Below are 19,791 nucleotides of genomic sequence, written 5' to 3'. Positions count from 1 at the left end.
AAAGCAGAGTGAATCCACAGGGTCCCTTCTAAAAAGTCATACATTGCTGAAGCGAAAGTGCAGCTCGCTTTTTTGCTTAACCATACCATCTATTGTTTACTAGATCTACCTTCGTATATTTAAAAGTTTTATTGATAAAATATTTATGAAGTAGCATTACCTGTAAAAAAGATGAGAGGATATTGCATATAGAATAATTTCTCAATTATATACACATGTGAGTTTATGTGTGTAGATGCATTTTAAAAAAAGAAAACAGACCCAAATTTTTAAGCAATGGAAATTTTGTGGAGAATATGAATTCATGCATGGTTTCTTTTCAATGTCAGTTCAGCTTTAGAATAGTTTTAGATTTGCTAGCACAGTTTCCATATACCCCTCACCTAGTCCCTGTATCATTAATGGCCAGCATTAGCCTGGCACATTTATTAGAACTAATGAACAAACATTGGTATTGATTCTTATTAGATAAAGTCAGTCCTGTATTTTAACTTCCTTTATTTAGACTTCTTCATTTTCCATTTGTTGTTCTAGTATCCTATCCAGGAACACCATGTTACATTTAGTTGTCATGTCGCCTTAAGTTCTTCTTGGCAACATTTTCAGACTTTCCTTCATTTTGATGACCTTGACAGTTTTGAAGTGTATGAGTCATGTATTTTGTGAAATGTTCCTCAGTGAAAATTTGTCTGATATTTTTTTTTGGTGGTTGGACCTGGATGGTGTATTTTTGGGAGGCAGACTGGAGGTAAAGTGCTGTTCTCAACACATCACATTAATACTATATAATATTAACAAGACTTACCACTGATGATGTGAATCTTGATTGCCTACCTAAAGTAGTCTTGTTCAGCTTTCTTCTTCAAAGATACCCTTTTTTGTCCGTTTTCCATCTCCTAGCTTTGGAAGAAAGTCACTATGCTCAGTCCACACTTAAGGGGCCGAGAGTAATAATCTACTTCTTGATGGTGCTGGAGTATCTACCAAGATTATTTACAATCTAACTGGAGATTTGTCTATTCTCACCCATCTCTCCGTTTATTCAATCGTTTTTATATCAGTATAGAGTCATTGATCTTTGTATTATATTTTGGATTTTAATCCTATGCTGTTACTTACTTCAACAAATTCACTGCTCCCACTTAATAATGTTCAGCATCTGGTTATTATCTCTGCAGACTCAAAAATTTCTTGTGGGTTTTGATGAGTCAGGAATTTGGGAAAGGCTTGATTTTATAGGTGCAGCCCAGGGTTTTTCAGGCAGCTGTAGTCAGATGGTGATTGGAGTTGGAACAGCAGGGGATGGAACATCGAGGGGATGGCCAGGCCTCTCTCTCTTAATGTGGTCCCAGGGCATCCCTGTGTGGTCTCTGTGCATGGAATGGTTTGGGCTTCCTCAAAGAATGGTTTCTTCTGTGTAAGAGTAACTGCTTACCTATGGGCTGAAGACTTCAAGAGCAAATGTTGCAGGGCTGGTGTTGTGACGCAGTGGTTTCAACCACGGTCTGCAGTGGCAGCATCCTTATAGGAGTAGTTCAGATCGCAGCTGCTTTGCTTCTGATCCAGATCCCTAATGCACCCGGGAAAGCAGTAGAAGATGGCCCAAGTGCTTGTGGTCCCTGCCTCCCATGTGGGAGACCCCAGTGGAGTCTTTGGCCTGGCCCAGCTTTGACTGTTTGAGGGCATTTGGGAACTGAACCAGCGGATGGAAGATCTCTCCCCCTCCCTTGGTTACTATGCCTTTCAAATAAATAAAATAAACCTTTTTCTTTTTAAATTCATGTTGGATTTAAATAATTAAAAATAGTTGGATGATGTTTTATTATTTGATTTACCATAGTATTTACTTCATTATTTGTGAACAGAAATATACAAACAATGTGTTGTAGCACAATGTTACCAGTATACAAACAGTGTTCATATGTTTGTATACTTATGTGAATATTTCCATCTGATAAATTAGTAGAATTGGAATTGTACAAGAAGAAAATATGCACGCTTTGAGTTTACATAGATTCATTTGATGATCTTTTAGGAAGGAACTTCCAATTCTGTGAAGACAGTGTATGCCTGTTTTTCCTCACATCCTGGCTGGTACCTGCAATTATCATTCTTTTTAACATCTGTCAGTTTCATTGGATAGAAAAGGGACTCATTGGTTTTTAGTTTGCATGCACATAAATTCAATATATATATATAATTAAAAATATTTATTTGAGAGGCAGAGAGAGAGAAAGAGAGAGGACATGCCCCTCTGCTGGATTATTCTCCAAATACTTCCAAAAGCTAGAATTGGGAACTCAATCCACATCTCCCAAATGGGTGGCAAGAACCCAATTACTTGCGCCATCAACTGCTGCCTCCCAGGATATGTAGTAGCAGGAAACTGGAATCAGGAGCAGGAGCTGCATGTGAAGCCAGGAGTTAAACCCAGGCACTCCAATATAGCGTGTAGGTGTCTTAACCAGTATCTTAACTGCTAAGGTAAATGCCTACCCTGACTTAAAAGTAATGGGCAGGCATCTGGCACAGTAGTTAAGTGCCACTTGGGGTGTCTGCATCCCATATTACAATGCTTGTGGTCTAGTCCAGCTTTGCTTTCGATCCAGGGAGGCAGCAGTTGAGGGCTCAAGTACTTGGGTCCCTGCCATCCACGTGAGAGACCCTGACTGAGTTCGTTGTAATTTATGGATTTGAGCCATGATTGTAAAGATGTCTGCCACCCCAACATTATGAATGTATTTGTTTCTAGTGATTTCACTTATATCTTTAAATATTTGCTCCCATCTGTCATTTTATTTTGTTGTAAGACAAGAGCTAGAAACTCCATTTATTAGACACTTCCCTTAAGATCTCTTACTAGATTGTTTTTCTTAAGGAGCTGAAGTGAATTAGAAGAATATATATATAAAAAGACATGGAGCCAGTGCTGTGGCATAGTGGGTAGAGGCGCTCCTTGCTGTGCCAGCATTCCAAATAGGTGCTCGTTCGAGACCCGTCTGCTCTACTTCCAATCTAGATCCCTGCTCATGGCCTGGAAAAGCAGTAGAAGATGGACAAAGAGCTTAGACCCCTGCTACCTTCGTGTGAGACCTAGTAGAAGCTCCTGGCTCCTGGATTCCGCCTGGTCCAGCCCTGGCTAATGTGACCATCTAGGGAGTGAACCAGCAGATGGAAGACCTTTCTCTCTGTCAAACAAATCTTTTTTTCTTTTTAAAGCCACAGAAAGCATTTTACTCTACCAACTGTGCTATTGAAGACAGAAACAATGAAATGAACCATCAAACCAAGAATAGAAGTGTTGCTACTGAATAATTTTGTGATTACTCCTTGATATTAGCTATTTGTGGTTATCACCAACATATACAGGAGATTGTATCTGAGGAGTTCGCCTGTAGTTGTTATCACTGCTTTGCAGTGCAGTATTTCAGTCACTGGCCTTGTTGGGGTACTTGTGTCTCAGGATTCAGTGAGTAGCTACATGTCATGGAGTGCGGGTGGACATCAAAGCTGAGTGAAACCATTACTTTGTTCCATCAAGTGGGCATTTTGTTTTTTTGTTTGTTTGTTTTTGACAGGCAGAGTGGACAGTGAGAGAGAGAGACAGAGAGAAAGCTCTTCCTTTTACCGTTGGTTCACCCTCCAGTGGCCACTGTGGCTGGCACGCTGCAGTGGGCGCACTGTGCTGATCCGAAGGCAGGAGCCAGGTGCTTCTCCTGGTCTCCCATGTGGGTGCAGGGCCCAAGCACTTGGGCCATCCTCCACTGCACTCCCGGGCCATAGCAGAGAGCTGGACTGGAAGAGGAGCAACCAGGACAGAATCGGTGCCTCAACCGGGACTAGAACCTGGGGTGCCAGTGCCACAGGGGGAGGATTAGCCTATTGAGCCGCGGCACCAGCCTCAAGTGGGCATTTTGTTCTTTGGCCTTTAATTTCAGAGAACAGTGGTCTGTGAAAGCACTCAGTGAGATCTTGGAGAAGTGATGTGCACACTGAGGCAGAAGTTATAAGTATAGGTTATTTTCTTCTTTGAAAATGCATCTTACTCACTGAAACCAAAATAAAGGAGTGTGATAGGAATTGAGAATAGCTGCCCTAGATAAACTAGGAGGACTTGCAGGGTCCCAGGAAAGGATACAAAAATGAAGGGTGTGGTGCAAGTGTGTTCTCAACACTTGTCTACGTTGCCTGGAGAAGTAAGGTCCCAGGACTGGTGCTTCTCATGACAGACCTCAGAGTTTATTCCAGTGGCCTTTGTTCAACCAAGAATCTTAAGCATCTACATCTGTGGAATAATATTCTCTACTAAAGGAGACTACAGGAAGTAGAGTTGGGACAAGCCAAATTAAGTTAGGACCAATTGTCAGGGAGAAGTAATTTTCACAGATATTTTAGATTTATGAGAGGTCATAGAAAATATCCAGTCCCACACTTTGTGTTGACAATGAAGGGACTACAGATGATGACATTTTCAGTGTCACAAAGCTCTACATGTAATCCATTTCTTCATTCAGAAATAAAAGCTTGAGAGTTACTGGTCCCTTAGTGATTATGGCCATAATTTTGCCATATTTATATTTCTAACTGAAAATGGCTAGAATTTTAATAATCCCCATACAGCTTAATTAGTGAAATAGTAGTCATGTTTTTGCTTTCTTAAGCTAGTCTTCAATTTGGTTTTTAATTTTAACCTATCCTCCTTAAAAATTATTTTACAATTATCATGAGAAGCTCCCCTATCATTGATATACATTTTCCTTGACTCTTTTCTTAAAATGCTTATTTAATAGGATAATTCGTTGAAAACTAGGGAAACATGGAATGACTGTCAAAGGTGCCAAAATCTTTTTGGAACTGCTTACTTTAGAGAGGAATCATAGTTTTATCTAAGAGGCTAGGTTAACCAAATCCTGTACTATGACTATTCAAAATAACCATTTTTAGACTGTGTTTTCTCTTATAGTAACTCCTAACTTGATTTATATTAGGTTGAGGACATTGGGTTCTTTTTCAAGTGTATAGTGCTGTATTTGAAAGTTAAAAAAGATATACCTGCATTTTATCTTTGTTTCTCCATTGGGAAAAAGTTAAAAGCTCAGAGCCCCTAAGTGACACAAGAGGAACATTTAAAGGCACCAGTATTTATTTCTTTATTTATTAGCATTTTATTTCAGAATAATTTTAAATGCACAAAACAGAAATTGTGAGGCAGTAAACCAAAGATTTCCCATATCCTCTCACCCCAGTTCCTATATTAACATATCTTGTTAGTATCTTTGTGATAATTAATGAATCACACCCAGCTTCCCCTACTTTTTTTTTAACCCGGACTTCATTTATCCTTCTCATTCCTGCCTACCATCTCTAGAAATCAGCATTCTGTGTTCATATTAAGTTTATTTATTTTTTGCTTTTATCTCCCACATATAAGGGAGAACAGTATTTGTCTTATAGTGTCTAGCTTATTTCACTCAATGTGATGTCCTCCAGTTCCATCTATTTTGCTGCAGATGAAGGATTTCATTCTTTTTATAGATGAATAGTATTCTATTGTGTATATGCCACATTTTCTTTATCCATTCATGTGATGTGGACACCTTGGTTGATTCCATATTTTGGGTGTTGTACACAATAGTACTATAAACATGGTAGGGCAGGTATGTCTCTCTGTTTAATATTTATTTTATTTATTTGAAAGGTGGAGTGATTGAGAGAAGGAAGGATGGAGGCAAGGAGAGACAGAATGAGAGAGAGAATGAGCTTCTGTCTGGTGGTTCATTCCCCAAATGGCCACAACAGCCAAGGCTGGTCCAGGACAAAACCAGGAGCCAGGAGCTCCATCTGGGTCTCTCACATGGGTGGGCAGGGCCATCTTCCATTGCTCTCCCAGGCACATTAGCAGGGAGCTGGAAAGGAAATAGAGGGGCCGGCGCTGTGGTGTAGTGGGTAAAGCCGCTGCCTGCAGTGCCAGCATCCATATGGGCACCGGTTCGAGACCTGGCTGCTCCATTTCCAATCCAGCTCTCTACTATGGACTGGGAAAGTAGTAGAAGGTGGCCCAAACCTTGGGCCACTGCACCCACCGGAGACCTGGAACAAGCTCCTGGCTTCAGATTGACGCAGCTCTTGCAGCTCTGGCCATTGTGGCCGACTGGGGAGTAAACCAGAGGATGGAAGACCTCTCTCTCTGCCTCTCTTTCTCTCTCTGTGTGATTCTGACTTTCAAATAAATAAATAAATCTGTATGGGATGCCAGCATTTCAGTTGGCAGATTAGCCCACTGTGCCATAGGGTTGGCACCCCAGCAGTTATCTCTTTGATACAATGAGTTCCTGTCTTTGGTATACATACCCAGTATATACCCATTGCTGGTTCCAATGACAGTTCACTTTCTGTTTTTTTTTTAATATAAAAATATAAATTTTTAAATCTAAAAATATAAATTTTCATACTGTTTTCCACAGTGGCTACACTAATTTACATTCCCACCAACAGTGTGTAAGAGTTCCCCTTTCTCTGCATTCACACCAGCATTTGTTACTTTTTTTTTTTTTTTTTGATAACAGCCATTCTGACAATGGGGGAGGTGATATCTCATTGTGGTTTTGATTGGTGTTCAATCACAGAACTCCTCTACCTCCTTCTGACTTTTCTTCCATTCTTTATTTCTTTAAAATTTTTATTTCTTTGTCTATCTCTCAAATAAGTAGAAAAAGAAAGAGACAAAGGAGAACTCCCATCTGCTGGTTCAGTGGCTGGGCTGGGGCTGGGCGAGGCTGAGGCTGGGAGCCAGGAACTCAATACAGGTTGCTTACCTGGGTGGCAGGAATGTAATCCCTTGAGCATCCATGCTGCCTGTGAGGTTCTGCATTAGCAGGAAGCTGGAGTCAAGCGGGAGCCAGGTGTTGGACCCAGGTATGCGAGGTGAACACAAAAACAGGGACATGAAGACCCCCCACAACGGGTATATGGTTTTTCAATGTCAATATAGTTCTCTTTATTCACTGCTAAAATCCACTTTGGTAAAGTCTTTTTAACTTGGCCTGCTCCTGACTTTTCCTCTTGTTCTTACAGTTGTGTACCGAATATGATTTTAATGCCAACTTTTCCCTCTCATGTTTATGGAAAGTGGTGTGCTGGCATTCATAGAGCAGGGATTCTTTTTCTCCATGGAAGTAGGAGTTTCGCTCAGGAAGAGCACTGAGACTGTGATCTTAGCTTGCTTGGAACTGACACAGAGATCCTACAGTGGCGTAGCAGCTGAGCTTGAGCAGGCTGTGACAAGTCCTGCCTCCCATGGATGGATCTGTGCAGAGGCAAGGCAAACCACCACAGTGTCCCACATCACCTTTAGCCTTCTGATTAGTTTCTGGCCCAAGGCTATGTATATGTTAAGGTATTTGTTTTAGGAATTTTCTATAGCTTTTTGTATACAAAATGCTTAGATAAGTCTCAGGCTAAGCTTTATTAAGAGTGCGGGGATAAATCTTTAGAAATCTGTGCTACAGCAGTTGGTCTGTACTTGTGTCTTCCTTCTCACAGCATGGGATACAGAGCTGCTGTATAGATAGGATCAAAGTGTCTCATAGCATTGTTACCAGCAAAATAATATTTTGATTTTCTTCTCACTATTACATCTTTTGGATAGATTTTCTTTCTTTCTTTTTTTTTTAAAGATTTATTTATTTATTTGAAAGAGTTACACAGAGAGAGAAGGAGAGGCAGAGAGAGAGGTCTTCCATCTGCTGGTTCACTCCCCAGATGGCCGCAATGGCAGGAGCTGCACCAATCTGAAGCCGGGAGCTTCCTCTGGGTCTCCCACACGGGTGCAGGGGCCCAAGGACCTGGGCCATCTTCCACTGCCCTCCCAGGCCACAGCAGAGAGCTAGATTGGATGTGGAGCTGGAGCCCATATGGGATACTGGTGCTTCAGGCCAGGGCATTAACCTGCTGGGCCACAGCACTGACCCCATGGATAGATTTTCATTGCCACTGAATGGTCTTCAACTGAAAACAGATTATTAGAGATTTTGAAAAGAGGGAGAGGGGAAGATGGGAGAGAAAAATTAATGTACTAGTTTATGGCATTTTTTTTGCAAGAAACATAAAGAATATTTTGTAGTTTTAGACACTGGGAAGACTATATTGTCCCCCTGTAAGACGTCTGGGTGGCCCAGTCCTCTTGGAGAGTTGAATATTCCTAGTAGGACTGGTCATTTGTTGAATACCTTTGGATCTTAGTTATCCATTGAGGCATTTTCTGTGCATTTGTTCCAGGGCTCCTGCTAACTTTGTGAAGTGGATCCTTTCTAGATTAAAAAAACAGTAAGGCTTAATGAGGATGTGAAACACTTGCAGGCCTCATAGCTGGTGACTGTCTATCTAAAGTCCCCAGAATGCAAGACTTGCGAGAGCACTGATGTGAACCAGCCCCAAATAAGTTCCTCACATGTCACAGGGTCTTCAGAAACATTTGTTAAATGAGGAATAAATGAATTTGAACCTTCTTGCCTTTGAATCTGAAGCTGTTCCACTGGGTGAAAGTCAACTTCATTTTGCTGGGAGAGGAAGTGGGAGGTTTGCCCTGCTGTGCTGGGTCAGTGCTTGATGTCTCTTCCCTGCTTTCTTGGGACCACTTATGTAAATTGCTTCGTTTAAAGTTTCACTGCATTTGAAGAGGATCTTCTTCAGATAAGTCAAACAGAACTCCAGTGACTTGCGTGGCTGAGAGGACAAGTCTGCTGAAGCAGACCGAGGAACTTCCCTTTAGAAAGGATCTCACTTCAGCTTTGGACTGCGTAATGCTTACCAGTTCTTCAGGAATGTATTTTTGAACCTCCTGGAGAAGTTTCTTGGCACTGGGTTGACTGATCAGGAGCTAATCCCCATCTTTGAGGAAGAGAAATCCCCCAAAGAGCCAAGTGCAGCGCTGCTCAGCGTTCTCACAGAAATGTTTGCAGAGAGCAGGCGGCTTTTGGGCCAAGGTCATTGGATTGTGAGGCCATCTGGTCAAGTAATTCACCAGCATTTCTGTTCCATCGTCACGTTTAGATACCAAACTAGCTTCTACCATTTCCTGATAAAGCTTTCTTGTACTTACTGTGTGTGTTTCTTATATAAAGTAGACACAGAAGCACTGAAACAGACTTCGTCAGCTCTGATGAGGAAAGTTGGGAGATCTGTGTGCTTCTCCAAATCGTGTTTAATTACATCTCAGCTTGCTTGTTTTCACTTCAGTAATTAGTTGTTGAAACTTGACCATGTGCAAAACACCTGCTAGATGTGGGAAATATAGAAATGAATAAATAAATACAGAAATGAGTCAATAAATCCATGCCTCGTCTAGTCAGAGGCAGCCAAAGCAGATCTCATGGAGCAGGGTTGGTCCGGTCTGCAGTAACCAGGGGGTGAGCAAAGACTGAGAGGAGCCCAGAGCACCTCCTGGGAGAAGGGAGGCAGGCAGGTCCAAGCCCTCATTTCCCCTTTGGCCTTGTACCACGGCTTCCTACAGTGTTGCCAAAAATCTTTTTAGAATCTCTCAATCCAGATGTGTCCCTTCCAAAGCTGAATGCCTAAGCAGCCCCCTACTGGTTGCCTTGAGGCCTCTGTTCCCCTTTGGCCTCTCCTGGACCCTCTCTTGCCTCCTTTGCTTTGCAAGCTCCCTGCCTGATTTCAGATCTTGCCAACTGCGGCTTATTAACTCTGTGGTCCAGGCCCAGTGCTCCAGTACTCTCTGGAGCTTGGATTCCTTAAACTGGGTTAATTCACCCTCCCACCTAGTGATCCTTTGTTTTTTTTTTTGTTTTGTTTTTGTTTTGTTTTTGTTTTTTTGATAGGCAGAGTTAGACAGTGAGAGAGAGAGAGAGACAGAGAGAGTTATAGACAGTGAGAGAGACAGAAAGGTTTTCCTTCCGTTGGTTCATCCCCTAATGGCCGCCACAGCTGGTGCTGCGCCGATCCGAAGCCAGGAGCCAGGTGCTTCCTCCCAGTCTCCCATGCGGGTGCAGGGCCCAAGCACTTGGGCCATCCTCCACTGCCCTCCAGGGCCACAGCAGAGAGCTGGACTACAAGAGGAGCAACTGGGACTAGAACCCAGCGTCCCAAACGGGACTAGAACCCGGGGTGCTGGCGCCGCAGGCGGAGGATTAGCCTAGTGAGCCACGGCGCTGGCCCCTAGTGACTCTTTGTAAGGATGGGAGTTGCTTTCTTTGTATTTCTGGGTTTTTGCACAGGGACTGTGCATAGTAAGCACTCATATTTAAATGAATGTTTGATAAAATGCATGATATTAATATTAACGTATTATAACTGTTTTTTAAAGTACCTATTTCTTATGGCTTATAAAAGCTCTACGAAAGACCTAGTGATTTAGGGACTTAGCCGAAGAACAGGAGACTTCAAATCAATATTCTTTGAACAGAGAGGCAAAACATTCCAACAATGCTGCTTTTACTGGTTATCTCCCAGATGCATGTTTTCTGAGGTAAAATATTTTTTCTGTAGTTTCTAAGAAAATATCAAATTGGGGCTGGCACTGTGGTGTAGCAGGGAAAGCCAACGCCTGCACTGCCAGCATCCCATATGGGCGCTGGTTCATGTTCCAGCTGCTCCACTTCTGACCCAGCTCTCTGCTGTGGCCTGGGAAAGCAGTGGAAGATGGCTCAAGTCCTTGGGCCCCTGGACCCCTGTGGGAGACCCTGAGGAAGTTCCTGCTCCTGGCTTCGGATCGGCGCAGCTCTGGCTGTTGTCATCTTGGGTATGAAGCAGCAGATGGAAGACCCCTCCCCCCGCTCCGGCTCTCCTCTCTCTGTGTAACTCTGATTTTCAAATAAATAAATAAATCTTGGGCTGTCGACGCGGCTCACTAGGCTAATCCTCCGCCTTGCGGTGCCAGCACACCAGGTTCTAGTCCTGGTCGGGGCGCTGGATTCTGTCCTGGTTGCCCCTCTTTCAGGCCAGCTCTCTGCTGTGGCCAGGGAGTGCAGTGGAGGATGGCCCAAGTCCTTGGGCTCTGCACCCCATGGGAGACCAGGAGAAGCACTTGGATCCTGCCATCGGATCAGCTTGGTGCGCCGGCCGCAGCGTGCTGGCCGCAGCGGCCATTGGAAGGTGAACCAACGGCAAAGGAAGACCTTTCTCTCTGTCTCTCTCTCTCTCACTGTCCACTCTGCCTGTCAAAATAAATAAATAAATCTTAAAGAGAAAATACCAATTTATAAAAACATCCACATTATTATAGAGATAAAAATGGATGGTGGATTTTTATTTTGCCACTTTGCATTAAACTACTTAGTGAAGAGAATTCTAACTGAATTGTATTTCTCTGCCCTGAAAATCATTGACAAAACATTTCCCATAGAAGACTTTTTTGATTGGTTGTTTTGTAACAGTGTAGGAGGTATTGTTAATTTAATCTTTATGGATGTGACTGAAAGTGAGAAATGATTATTGTCATACTTTTGTTTCAATTCCATTTTATGCATTATCTTTTAAAGGTAAATCCAAGTGCCTTCCTTTTAACAATGAAGAAGGTGATTTTTGAAAAATCAGCATGTGTGTTCTGTTTAACAGGAAGATAAATAGCTGTAAATACCATGTGTATTTTAGACCAGTAGTTAAAATTTAACTGTTTATTCACAATCAATATTGAAACAGTTCTTCACCAGGTGCTTCCAGCTTCCTCGAGCCATACCTCAGCTGTGCGTGTGTGTGTGTGTGTGTGTGTGTGTTACTTTCAGCCTTCTCACACACCTGTCTCTGAGGCTCTTTCAGACTGTTTCATTATATGGGTAAAACATGGTTTATTAAATCAGTTTCCTTAAAGTGATCTTAGCTTGTTTCTGGTTTGTTTTATGAATGCAAGTAATTTTAAAATAAACATCCTAAGATAGCTGTATTACCCAATTGTGAGAGCAGAGGCATTGGTAGCTTTGCATGATTCTCCAACAATTTTGATTACCACAGTTTAATTAACACCAGCCCCTTAACTATATAGTTCAGATTTCAGTTACCAGGCCATACTAACTGTGAGTAATAGCATAAAATACAAACATTGCTGCTAACTCGTCAGTCTGCAAATCACTGTGTAAAAAGCAGGTGTGAAATATGGTTGGTGACCAATCACATAACTTCTTTAAAAGTCTGGCAATGACTGGCCATTGTATATCTTTTAGTTGACTCATGTACATACAGCAGAGCATGTAGCTATGTTGCTGCTTTGTCTCCTGTAGGTAATTCCATGTAACACTAAGTAAAAATGGATGTTTGTAAAAGGGAATTGGTTTTAAAGAATGAAAATACAGTGAAGAAAATAAAAGTGACAATGCTTAAAGTAAAATCCCAGTTGAATGTGAATGGAGTTATGGAATAGTTAACTGTGGGAATTCTGATGCTGCCCTGGTTCAGTAGACTCTGGCTATGAAACCAGAGGAACCTGGTGAAGGTAAATTTCTCATAGAGGAGGGGCGTGCTTGTGAGAAAAAGGATGAAGATTCCCAGAGGAAGTGACACTGGCACAAAACTTCACATAAAAGGAACTCTTGGAGATATTTTATGATATTGAAATTGCAAAGGTTAAGACTGGAAACTGTTCTAAGCTTAGAAAGGAATAAAACAATTTCCCAAGGCAACAGAAAGATTCTCACTCAGTTATATGATGGAGGAGATGATATATATTATTTTAACTATCCTAGGTAAGTTTTATAGAGAAATGAAATTTTAGTTTTATGTATAATTTATGTTTTTTGATTGTTTCTGTTTTTTACATGCAAAACCAATAAATTTTATTTTTGTGGATCTCAATGGCATACTATATCTCACTATTTATTTTCAATATATTGTTTTTTTTAACCTAGAAGCCCTTTAAGGTATACAAACTTCATGCATTTCTTTTTTTTTTTTTTTTTAGAAAAAAGATTTATTTATTTGAAAGTCAGAGTTACACAGAGAGGAGAGGCAGAGAGAAAGAGTGGTCTTCCATGACGGTTCACTCCCCAATTGGCCACAACGGCTGAAGCTGCGCCGATCTGAATCCAGGAGCCAAGAGCTTCTTCCAGGTCCCCCACACAGGTGCAGGAGCCCAAAGACTTGGGCCATCTTTTATGGCTTTCCCAGGCCATAGCAGAGAGCTGGATCAGAAGAGGAGCAGCTGGAACTAGAACCGGCGCCCATACAGGATGCTGGCACTTCAGATGAGGGCGTTAATCCGCTCTGCCACAACGCCGGCCCCAAGATGTGATTTTCAATAGCTCTTGTCTCGACTGTTGAGGAACAGTTTTTTTTAATACTATTTGTTGAAGTCTTTACTTAGTGTAGGATTAATCTTATATGTATAAAGTTAAATGAAAATAGATGTTAGGAAAAAATAAAGATGGGAATAAGAGATGGAGGAGGAAGAAGGGTGGGAGAGAGGGTAGAATAGGAAGTATCACTATGTTCCTAAATTTGTATATAGGAAATTTATGGGAAATCCATGTAGTCCAGTCTTTTATAGATGAATGAAACTAATGTCTGGAAAGCTTAAATGATCATGCCAAATCACACATCTAGTTTGTGCCAGCATTTGGGCTCTGGACGTAGTCAGCTAAGTGGTCATTTACTCAAGCTGTCATAGTGCATGTGAGGATATTATGTTTAGGCCTGTGTAGTTACTTGGTAAGAGTCATATACTTGTAATGTTCTCATATTCATCCTGTCTGTAATGCATTAACACATAGGAAATTGGGTCTCAAAAGTCTCTAAGTAGATTTTCCTGTCTTTAAATTGTTAGAATTTTTTCCTAATCCCCTTATCATAATTGGGTAATTACTGATGCATTAACTTTGGGTGTACAGAATCGTTTGCTGACATTTAAGTCAACTTTGTGTTGAAGTAGAACATACTTTCAAAAATAGTATATAAATTACAAATGTAGAGTTTGAATTTTCAAAAAGTGAACACGGCCATATGACCAACACATGCATGAGGACCAGAGAAGCACCAGCACGTTTAGCAACAGTTGGAGAAATAAAAGGATTTTGAAATTATCTTGTTTTCTTTCTTCCCTTTCCCCCTAGGTATTATCGGTATGTGTGTTAACAACAATTCTTGGTTGTATATTTGGGCTGAAACCAAGCTGTGCTAAAGAAGGTAATTAGTACTCTCTCTGTGTATGTGTGAGTGAGTGTGCCTTATTCAGAATGTGATTGAGTTAAGTCACCTAATGCTGTGGGTACCCTGTAGTTATTTCAAATTTCATGCTGGCTTGTGCCTTCTTATTGAAGCGCTTGTACTGTTTTAGCCATATACAGTTTTATTTACTTGCAAACCTTTATTTCCAAAACAAGGAAGAGGGGCTACAACAACAACAACAAAAAACCCCAAGCAATATAAAATCAGTAGATAATAAAAGAAACACACAGGTTTGGAGCTGTGTGCCTGGAGCTCTTGCTCTCTGGCTTCCTCCAAGGACTCCTGGGATACTTACCCCTTAAGGAGTTAGTTCTGAAGCTGCCCTCGGGGTTACCACCTAACCAGTTAGGCTCTGGACAATCAGAAATTCATCATTATGTGCTCTGAATGTTTTTAACGCTGCAGACATCGGTGGTTTCAAAGCAATGGTTCCATTATAAAGTTTCTGTGTATTTTTTCTTCATATCAAGTGCAGATCTCTATCCTGTCCTAACAAGATTTATACAAATAACCAAACTGAATACAGTAAATTATAGTAATCATTATTTTGTCTCCGAGGTAGGTTTTTGTTTTTGTTTTTGTTTTTTTTTACTCCCATAAAATCATCAACAGTTTTCCTTGGGAAGTCAGTTTTAGAAAGTTAATGTTTTTATCCTATTAAACTATTGTATAATTATACTATTCCTCATTTAAAACATTTTCATGATTGTTAAGCTATCATGTATTGCCAAAATGAATGCAATGTGGTAATTATATGTGTTTAGTTAGCAAACTACTTAGAGCAAATGTTTCTAAGTTTAACTAAAGAAAGAAGCTGTAGACTTTAGTATTTATTGTGTTATCATTCAACAGGAATTAATTCACTGAGATTGATGGTCTTGTAAAAGTAAAAATAAAGGATTGAAAATAGTGATTTTAATATGCACTCAATATAGTATATAAGATATATTTTTATAATTTATGAGATATATATTAATAAACTTCAAATAATAGCTTTTATTGCAATAGTTTTCCCAGCTTTGGGCCAGGAAAGTTACTATTTCTGACCTAATGATTGTTATTATTATATCTCCTTTTAAACTTTCTAATTTCTCAGTGTCAAATGAGAGTTCAATTCCATGGAAGTATCTTGTTGGTTCAGAAGACCAGAGAAGTCAAGAACTAAGATTATTCTCCTTTTTGGTTGAATGTCCCTTACTTGACTTTTTTTCCCCTCCTGTTTCCCAACATCCTAATTTTCACTCAAGGTATCTAGCAAAGAATTTCAGCAATAAATTGTTGTTTTTAATGAAAAGTATTTTCTTCTGTATCGGCTGTTTGACGATATAGCAAAAGCTGATTAGTTCCAACTCTGCGTCAAGCATCTGCTAGGGCTAGAGACACTGTACGCTGGGCTGTTTGTTCTTTGGGAATTGGTAGTCTGGTGTGAGACCAGGATGTTAACCAAGGAACCGTGTTACAACTGAGTGGCTTGGAGGGAAGGACCAGGTTTTATAAGAGCTTGAGAAAAAGAAATTGGGCCTAGGCTGGGGAGTTGGGAAGGCTTTTGGAGGGAGCTGGACCGGATCTCCAGGTGAAATGGGTGTTTGGGATGACAGGGTGCTGGTGAACCTGTTCTCTGCACACATACTATTACTTTCTACCAGACAGAAAGGGAGGTATATTAGATGTTCTTTCTCTTTCTGAAATACTTCTAGATAAACACTTTATAAAGACTTTTCCCATATTTCTGGATTTTAGCAAATTCATTCCTGCTTAAGCTGACTTTTTCATAACATAAATATTCAGAATAAGCCCTTAGTGTGACTTTTGTTTATCACATCATGGGTATTTAAGTCTTATCTGATCCAGAAGAGCTTGTGATAAATAAAATAAACAAGTTTTCTGTGTCTAGAAAAAACATTGGCCATCTTTGTGCATAAGATTATTTTCTGTTGGGGTCCCTGTGTGTGTGTGTGTGTGTGTGTGAAAGGATTCTTGGGTAATATTGTTACCTTATCTGTGTTTTCTAAGCAGTATTTGAATCTGATATATATAACTTAGGTTTATTCACTGATACTGCTTTGCAGTTATAATTATTAGAAATATCTAACTTGTTGTTCAACATTTTTAGTTAAAAGTTGCAAAGGTCGCTGTTTTGAGAGAACTTTCGGGAACTGTCGCTGTGATGTGGCCTGCGTTGACCTTGGAAACTGCTGTCTAGATTACCAGGAGACGTGTATAGAACCAGGTGAACATGTGCAGGGAAAAAGATGGCATCATGGGCATTAATCTCAGATCAAAGCAAAGTTCTGTGTCTTTTAGGCATGTGATTTCCTTATTCATATGAGTCTTAATTTAGCATATGCACCTATTTTAACATTGGCCTTTGTGTTTCAACAGTTCTGTACAGAAACTATTTCACCTAATTTACCTTGCTAAACATTTAGTGGATAACAAAAATTTGCATATATTTAATGTATACTGAAAACTTTTGTAGTGTCAATTGCATTTAAATTAAGTTTTAAAAGGCTGCCTGAAAAAAAAAAAAAAGGCTGCCTGACCTATATAGATATTTTCAGTATGGGCCTGTTAAAGCAAATGTTCTTGGTTACATACCTACACTTTAAAATAAAACTATCAGAATATGAAATTTTTCTCTGATTTGGACTTCCTGACTTATGACATGGAATAATACTGAAACAGGAATGAGTCACATTTAGATTAAATTTTGAGGATGCTGAGTTCTACGTATGAGTTGTATAATAATAATTATGACTGTCCACCTTTTAAAAATGATACAGTTCTGGCTTTTTAGTGACATAACAACAGTTGGTGCCTGCATGTTTTATTTCTGTTAGTTCCGAGTGACTGCAGTGGTGGCAGATTCTACTCCAGAAGACAATTCTGAGTTCCTTTAGATTGCATTGCCTTTGAACCATAAGACACATTTTGTTGCTATTTGTTTCTAGAACGCATATGGACTTGCAACAAATTCAGGTGCGGTGAGAAAAGGTTGTCCAGAAGCCTGTGTGCCTGTTCCGACGACTGTAAGGAGCGTGGCGACTGCTGCATCAACTATAGCGCTGTGTGTCAAGGTCAGTGTTCCCTGGGCTCCCTGGGTTCTGCAGCAGCCTGGCACCTTCCAGAGTCCTGGCTGAGTTTTACATGGGTGTTTTGCTTTGGGAATAACAACAAGAAAAAAACCAGCACATGTTCAGTACAGATGAAATGCTTTCGTGTTTTGATCCACAATTGGTTGAATCCGTGGACACAGAACCTGTGGAGACCTAGGGCTGACTGTGGTGCAGTTTAGTCTTGTAGTGAGACATCGCTTTTTCCTTCCTCTCGTTAGCTAACACCCTTTCTGAAACAGAACGAGCTCCTTGATTCATTAGACTTCTCTAGCGTCATCCCTATGTTGTCTACATACCTGTTAACGAAGATTGCTTTGTTTTTGTGTGTCTCACAAGCATCACAGTTATCGTCCTTATTAAGTATGTTTAACTCATTTTGTTTCTTGAAAATATTTTAGGTGAGAAAAGCTGGGTGGAAGAAACATGTGAGAACATAAACGAGCCTCAGTGTCCAGAAGGGTAAGATTCTATCCTGACGTATTAATCTTTTCCTTTTTAGAAACACCTTTTGTTTCTTTTTCCAAGTTTAGAATAGAAACATAATAATCACTGGTTCATTAAACATTATTTTTATCCAGATCTGCTTGGCACTGGTAATATTATATGACTGCAGTTGTGACCCTTACTTTAGAATCTGGTGGAAAAAAAGGCGGCCATGAATATTTGTTATTCTGGAAGTCATTACACCAGTACGTTCACCTAAAAGCCCACTAAGTCACTTTAGTTCTTTTCTGTTCATTAAATAGAAATGGTATTATGCAGATATAGAACATGGACACTGTGTGCACCTGATTCTGTAGGGTCTCCCAAGGATGCTATGTAGTAGATATCAGTTAGTAGAAATTGGGGTTGCTTCCATGTATATATGTAAGGTGGGAAAGGGTAGAGTTGAAAAGGCAAATAAGTATTTATGTTAGATTTTAAATTACTGCCTGAAGGCTGGCATTTGGTATAGCAGTTAAATCTCTATTTAGAATGCCCTCATCCCATTTCAGAGTGCCTAGTTTAAGTCCTGGATTCACTTCAGATTCTAGCTTCTCGCCAATGTGCACCTTGGGAGGCAGCAGGTGACAGCTCAAATGCACAGGTCTCTGCCACCCATGTGGGACATCCAGATTGAGTTCCAAGATCCTGGCTTCATCCCAACTCAGCCACAGATGTTGCACATTCAGAAAGTAACCAGTGATGGGAAGTCTGTCTGTCCCAGTGTCTTTGAAATAAAGTTAAATAAATAAATAAATAAAAATTTAAATGATGAAAGAACAAAATTACTGAGTAAACTTTCTGTGGAAAATCTTTTCATGGTTCTCCTGTGATACTTAACTACCCTGCCAGCCACCAGGTGCTAGCTACAGAATTCCTGAAGCATGATTGTTTTGCTGTAGCCACGTAGCAGTCATCTATAGCAATTTTCTTTTGCTGATGATGTCCTATATGTGGTTTTTGGCCACTATCTTTGGATTTCTGCGAAAAACATCATAACTCTGCATTTGTGTATGTATGTGTGTGTGTGAAACTTCATTGTTTGATCATTCCAAGCTCTGAGTCCTTTCTTTGTATATTTAAACTTAGTGCATATTTCTTATATTTCTATTTTAAGTATTTCTATGTTTTAAATATACTAAACTTAAAGAAATACACTATAGCATATAGATACAAGTACAGACGATACGAGAAAGTCAATTTTTCAGGAAAAAATTAATGGGAATGAAAACAGAAAAAAATTAATGGAAGTAAAAATTTAATAGAAATGTTATTTATTATCATTTATTTTCCTGCAAATTGGAAAAACCCTATTGCATTTAAGTAGTATTTGGTCTAGCTTTTATAATGGCATGAACCATGAATGATGTTTCTTCGATGGTGGCTCAAAATGGTCTGGCAGTCTAATAAATACTGTTTGATGATAGATGGGTGCTGTTAAACAAGAAAGCATGCCTGTGAATACAAATTCAGGTAACACATCCTCTATCAGTGTGCTTGCCCAGCTTGTTACTTTTCAAGGTGATAGACCGACTAGAGTGGAAAATCTTCACTGGTCTGGGCAAGGAGGGAGAGCATCTTCATTGGGTTTGTCTTCTTTTTGCTTCTTCAGACTTTTTTTTTCTTTCTCATTACCCAGATTTGAAATGCCTCCTACACTATTATTTTCTTTGGATGGATTCAGAGCAGAATATTTACACACTTGGGGTGGACTTCTTCCTGTTATTAGCAAACTAAGTGAGTAACTTCAGAGTTTACTGCTTTGCGTCACAACTTCAGTGAGATAGACTAGAGAGGCTGTCTTTTTTTGGAAAAGTACTGGTACAACCTAACTATTTTACTAAGCTTCTCTATTGCCAAGTAATTGAACCTGATAACAAGGCCCTCATTTTTAATATTATGGTAGCTATGAAGCTGTGCTTTAAGTACTGAAAAGATAATATGGTTGGGATTTTAATCCTTGGCCATTTTTATACATATTTATTCTTTCCTAGACTTTTGCATTCTGTTGGTGGAAAAATAT

At 40.0% G+C, this 19,791-nt stretch overlaps 1 protein-coding gene across 2 annotated transcripts in view; it reads left to right on the top strand.

Annotated features, from left to right (window-relative positions):
* Positions 1-19,791, top strand: part of ENPP1 (ectonucleotide pyrophosphatase/phosphodiesterase 1) — a 76,068-nt gene that overhangs the window by 17,301 nt on the left and 38,976 nt on the right. The window contains 5 exon segments of one of the 2 annotated variants that reach the window (NM_001082742.2): positions 14,055-14,127; positions 16,283-16,399; positions 17,121-17,246; positions 17,684-17,744; positions 19,408-19,505. In NM_001082742.2, the coding sequence (NP_001076211.2) occupies positions 14,055-14,127; positions 16,283-16,399; positions 17,121-17,246; positions 17,684-17,744; positions 19,408-19,505 (475 nt within the window). 2 annotated transcript variants of the gene reach the window in all.

This window comes from Oryctolagus cuniculus, chromosome 5 (genome assembly GCF_051225735.1).
Source record: "Oryctolagus cuniculus isolate XC-2025 breed Fujian yellow rabbit chromosome 5, ASM5122573v1, whole genome shotgun sequence".
Lineage (NCBI taxonomy): Eukaryota > Metazoa > Chordata > Mammalia > Lagomorpha > Leporidae > Oryctolagus > Oryctolagus cuniculus.
The sequence above is the reverse complement of the archived record's forward strand: the minus strand, read 5'-3'. Positions and strand labels throughout refer to the sequence as shown.